Source organism: Macrobrachium rosenbergii, chromosome 7 (assembly GCF_040412425.1).
Source record: "Macrobrachium rosenbergii isolate ZJJX-2024 chromosome 7, ASM4041242v1, whole genome shotgun sequence".
In the NCBI taxonomy this organism is placed as follows: Eukaryota; Metazoa; Arthropoda; class Malacostraca; order Decapoda; family Palaemonidae; genus Macrobrachium; species Macrobrachium rosenbergii.
Window position 1 is genome coordinate 8,874,883 of NC_089747.1, and position 5,566 is coordinate 8,880,448.

At 39.3% G+C, this 5,566-nt stretch overlaps 1 protein-coding gene across 1 annotated transcript; it reads left to right on the forward strand.

Moving 5' to 3' along the window:
• Window positions 1-324: 324 nt before the first annotated feature.
• On the forward strand, window positions 325-2,909 carry LOC136840094 (serum amyloid A-5 protein-like). Its single transcript, XM_067106481.1, has 4 exons — window positions 325-482; window positions 2,000-2,146; window positions 2,281-2,391; window positions 2,587-2,909. The coding sequence occupies exons 1-4, from the start codon at window positions 442-444 to the stop codon at window positions 2,723-2,725; spliced, it is 438 nt and encodes a 145-aa protein (XP_066962582.1). The 5' UTR covers window positions 325-441; the 3' UTR covers window positions 2,726-2,909.
• The last annotated feature ends 2,657 nt before the right edge of the window (window positions 2,910-5,566 follow it).

A 5,566-nucleotide genomic window follows, 5' to 3' on the forward strand; every position in this document is an offset into this window, starting at 1 on the left:
CCAAATAAAGGGAGGATATATGAGAAAAAACAATGAGAACAAGAAAGGCCCAATTTGACAGTTGAAGCTTCCAAACAAGAGTAGGAGGCGGTGACACACGTACTACCTACCCCTCCCTATCCCAGCAAACAGTAACCCCCCTACCAACCCCTTTCTCCCCTTTTGAATTACGATGATTGAAACCTCGTTTAAGCAAATCGAAAAGGGAATTTCGACGGATATTTAAAAATCAATTATTTTTTGCAAGAAAATCAAATAATATCAGATATTTAATCCCCGACAGTTCTTCGCTCATCTAGAAAATAAACATGACTGCACAGTTACGATTTCCGTGAAAATGTCATGAGAGGGAGAAGCTGAGGAGAGGGAGTGGATTGTAGTTCCTGACTTTCTCACCAGAGGGCAGAGGCAAGAGAACACAGCTATTTAAGAACCCAGAGAATGCCAAATGAACAGAAACCAGCAGGTGTTCTTCAGATCAAGTGAGTGTGATCGATTTTGAGTTCTTCTCATTTTCTATATAACTGAGCATAATTTCTTGTTTGATTCTACTTTCTTGGTTAATTTTCGTGCATTATCTTTTTTCTGTTCGCCTTTTGGTCTGTGCTCTAGGGAGCAATCAACTTAAATTTAACTTGTCAATTATATTTTCTCTGTTCTCACGTCTTCTAAGCAAACATCATCTCGATTTGTTTATTTATCCATTTTTACTTTTCTGTAAAAGAAAACTATTTTGGCGGCTTTGTCTGTCCGTCCGCACTTAATCTGTCCACACTTTTTCCGTCCGCCCTCAGATCTTAAAAACTACTGAGGCTAGAGGGCTGCAAATTGTTATGTTGATCATGCACCCTCCAATCATCAAACATACCAAATTGCAGCCCTGTAACCTCAGTATTTTTTTATTTATTTTATTTAAGGTTAAAGTTAGACATTATCGTGCTTCTAGCAACTGTGTAGGATAGGCCACCACCGGGCCGTGGTTAAAGTTTCATGGGCCGAAGATCATACAGCAGTATACCGAGACCACCGAAAGATAGACCTATTTTCGGTGGCCTTGATTATATGCTGTAGCGGCAGTACAGAAAACTCGATTGCGCCGAAGAAACTTCGGTGCATTTGTTACTTGTTTATTTATTCAAATTACGTCCATATTGAAATAGAGTTTGTTGCTAAATATTTTACTAACATTTTCTTTTTAAATCCTGCTTGGGACAACTCACAAACTGCAAGCAAAGAGTGCTTCGTGCCAATGTCCTGATTGAATGATTAATATTGATATTAATTATTAATGTTATTAATGATTAATATTATTCATCATTAATATTAATCGGAATTTAGGATAGTTCTCCTTCCTGGGTGTCCTTTCCCTCCTTTTACTTAATTCACTTTACTTTTTCGTTATTTTAAACTTGTACCTCTTTCGTCATAACTCTTCACGTTCTGATAAACTTTTGTTTTCTCACAGATTTTTTTTTCATAATGATGCCGTTTTAATTCACTGGGTTAGTCCCTTATTTTCCACGGCGTCTCCTTTTGCTTTGTTGGTAAAGCCTCCTTAGAAAGATCTACCCATTCATTTTTGTAAAAATATTCAAAACGAAGCAGTTCGTCTCCATAGTCGTAATATCCTTAGCCGCACCCACTCTTAAAGACCTTTACTTTATCTCTGCACTCACTTCCTTTCTTTCGTCTTCCTGTCTAACCACTCCAACTGTCTTTTCACCGTATTAAATGCTTGATGGCTGAAAGTGGTCCAGTGCTAGTCTTTACAGCGGAATTTTCAAATAAATCTTATAACGTCTTAGTACCTCTTGTTTTGTTATGGCTTCCTTTTAAGAGCTTGGCAGGTGTACCACCCGAAAACTGGTTACATTCAGCCCTCAAAATCACTTGAGCTCCTTATTTCGAGTGCAGTTTCTCTGGCTAGTTATGAAGAAGGTAAATCTGTACCAGACAGATCACCAAATACTAATTCAAGCACTTATTATTTCCCATTCAGGATGAAGCTGCTCCTTGCTGTGGTGGTTCTTGCAGCCGTTGCTGTCAGCGCTAATGGAGACCCAGGGTTCTGGGACACTGTCAAAAAACCTTTCAGATTCGGAAAGGAAGCTGTCCAGGGTGCAGGAGATATGGTCCGAGCTTATAGGTAAGATGAGTTCTTCCTCTTTGTGTCATCATTGCATTATTCAAGGGAAAAAATTGCAAAGATTCACATTCTTCTGTGGAGAAAAATACATCTAAACTGGCACTACCATCATTGTACTTTCCACCCCTCAACAGCGACATGAGAGAAGCCAACTGGAAGAACTCTGACAAGTACTTCCACGCGAGAGGGAACCACGACGCCGCCAAGAGGGGTCCTGGAGGTAGATGGGCATCTAGAGTTATCAGGTTAGTGAAACTCTGCTACATTTTTCATGAAATCTTAAGCCCACAGGGTTTCCTCTCTGGCTCTCTCTTTCTGAAAAAAAATCCTTGTGTCACTTAAGTGGTCATATGTATTGTGCATAGCCATTCCTACTGTCCTGTAGCCTAAAACTGTTGCTTTAGAAATGCAAGTACAGGAACTGGAACATTCTATTTCAGCAATGCAAGGGAGGGCGTTGACAGGTTGCGTGGAGGCAGCGCAGCTTCCAGCGCTGCTGACCAGGCAGCCAACCGTTGGGGACGACGAGGTGGTAATCCTAACAGGTACCGACCCAAGGGTCTTCCTGGGAAATACTGAAAAGTGTCTCCAAGAAGCCTAATGCAAATTTTTACAATGAATGATACAAGTAACTGGTGGCATTAACTGGTTTGTTATAAGTCACCAGACTTTGTGGTACTGTTTCGGTTACTTTGTTATATTTTGTTGTTACTTATTAACTGTACTTACCATGGTTGACTTAATAAAATATAAAGAATAAAAATGATAAACTTATTTCCACAAAGAAATTAAATTGGCAAAAATCACTTACATTCCAACTAAACCCCAATCTTTGGAAGGACCAATCTCTCAATACAATAATGCAATTACCGATGAAGTTGTCGTGCTTAATAACAGAATGAGACACCATAAAGACTTTTGCTTAATGTTAAAATAACCTTACGACTTCTTTGAGTGTCTTTCTGGGAAAAACTTCCGTTGAATTTAATCTGAGTAAAAAGAAAGACAATACAGAACCTGCAATACCTCATAATCTCTCTGCCAAACCTGTGTATATTCACCAGGCTTTAAGGGAGTGACAACTCAACTCTTCTCTGTTATGGCTATGACATTACTTTGGGAACATTATATCACTGTGAGCAAGAAAAGAGCTTTTTTCTCAGGGTAAATGTCAGATGAAAGAGAACAAACTATGCTACAGCATCAATACTACAAGTATTTTTCTGGCTGAAAAAAGATTAGTTGAGGACACCCTTCAGTGAAACTGATCCCGTGTTTTCGGACAGTATTGAGGCTGAGAAACCGCCAAGCCTTTGGTGACCCTACATTCTACTGTGTCAGCATGGAAACAGATCTTTGTTGTACAAAATTATGAATGCTTTTATTTATAATTGCATCATTACTGTATTCCTTCATTGCACTACATTAAGCCATTACTATAGCATTGTTATTGATCTATGGTGCACAACGGTCCTCTTCAGTTGGCTAAAAAGGACAGTTGTGCAAAAGGTCGAAAGCTCTTTTTTTTTTTTATACTTTTTTGTATTTTGAAAAATACAGTCGCTCACATACATCATTGTGGCTTTTTGCTTATTGTTGTTGATGGTAATAAAGTTACTGATAATTATAAATTGCAGTTTGTTATTATTTTTACCCTTAAACCGCGTCTTTAAACATGCATGGACAATGTGTCCAGGATATTTCCTTTCAGTCTGACACTTGAAATTCTGACAGAAAAAGCACCTTACGTCGAAATCAATTTTCAGCTTTGTTCCTGAGCACAGTGTTAACTCTTTCCAAGTCGAGAATAGTGTTTTTTTTCAGTATATCTTGAAAGAATACCAGCTCATGCCCTGCCAAGAACAGTGCTTTTGGATGATCTATCCTAGAGCAGTGTGTTACCTCCTTCCCAGCTCGCTCAAAACGAGGAGGCATATTGTGCATATTGTTGTCAGTAAAATCCGCCATCTTTCCATCTGGTCTTAGGTAGTCCTGATGCATCTGTACCCAGTCTCCTCATCTCTGGCTATGTTCAACGACTCAACAGTGATACTTCTAATTCAGTGGTTCAAGCCTTATGGGGGACTTCGAAACCCTGATAGGACGATGTCAAGATTAGCGAACCCAACATCTCCAAGAAGCTCCTCGTTGGACGAGTCGGCAGAGTTCTCGGCTAGCACTCTGCTAGGCCCGAGTTCGAGTCTCCGGCCGGCCAATGAAGACTTAGAGGAATTTATTTCTGGTGATAGAAATTCATATCTCGGTATAATGTGGTTCGGATTCCACAATAAGCTGTAGGTCCCGTTGCTAGGTAACCAACTGGTTCTTAGCCAGGTAAAATAAACATAATCCTTCGGGCCAGCCCTAGGAGAGCTGTTAATCAGCTCAGTGGTCTGGTTAAACTAAGGTATACTTAACTTTTTTTTTCCATGTTGAGAACAGAGAACCCAATGATCCCCATGTCAAGAATGGCCAACCCTTTCCGGTCCGAACTCCAATTCGGCAAGAGGGCTAGAATCAGACAGTGATTCATCTACGCTGTTTCTCCGTGTTTAGTACTAGCCCTGGGGGGTCAAACGTATTTCGCCTTGTTTAGTACTAGCCCCTGAGGGATCAGATGTCTGGTACCGAAGTGTTCATGTCTAGAACACGTACGGAATAACGAACCCAATAATCCTCTTGTAAAGAATAGCGAACCCTGCTGCAAGTGGGTTCGCTAATCTTGACATGATCCCCCTGATATTTTCCTTACTAAGTGTGACATTGCGGCGTCATCAGCAATTGCATTCATGTTTTCATCTTCGATACTTATGGCTTTCGTATCCTTGACAAAGTCTCTTCAGTGAAGAGGCTGCCTTTGAAGTAGAGCTAGCGGACTTGATTATGGTCTAATACAATGGTACCTGGGACCTACGTAGAACACAAGGTGGTTATTCGATTGTGGAGGATATAGACAGAGTATGGGGTTGGTGGCCTCATCCCACAATGACTTTCTGAGCGCCATTGTTAAAATCTTCTAGCGCCACCTATCTTAATATACATACATATTATACTGTATATATATATACATATGTATATATATATATATATATATATATATATATATATATATATATATATAAACCATAGTTTCTTGGAATTACACAGTCACAAACTTTACTCTTTCTCTGTCGTGACCAATTGCCGCTTGCATTTGGCAGGTAAGGTTCTGGACAAGCTCCGCTAAGAAATATTACTTAGGAAACCACTGATTCAGCACTGAACCCTCTCTCTTATCAGGATCTGTGACTAAAAGAATAAAGAAGATTACAGCAATATATATATATATATATATATATATATATATATATATATATATATATATATATATATATATATATATATATCGGTCTCATTTGACGCATCAGTAAAGAAAGCTGT

What these genes read in the sequence shown, in the direction of transcription:
- LOC136840094 (XM_067106481.1), top strand. Translation starts at nt 442, where the DNA reads ATGCCAAATGAACAGAAACCAGCAGGTGTTCTTCAGATCAA. An exon ending in GCAGGTGTTCTTCAGATCAA is followed by an intron (nt 483 to 1,999) that starts GTGAGTGTGATC and finishes TTTCCCATTCAG; the next exon opens with GATGAAGCTGCTCCTTGCTG. An exon ending in GATATGGTCCGAGCTTATAG is followed by an intron (nt 2,147 to 2,280) that starts GTAAGATGAGTT and finishes ACCCCTCAACAG; the next exon opens with CGACATGAGAGAAGCCAACT.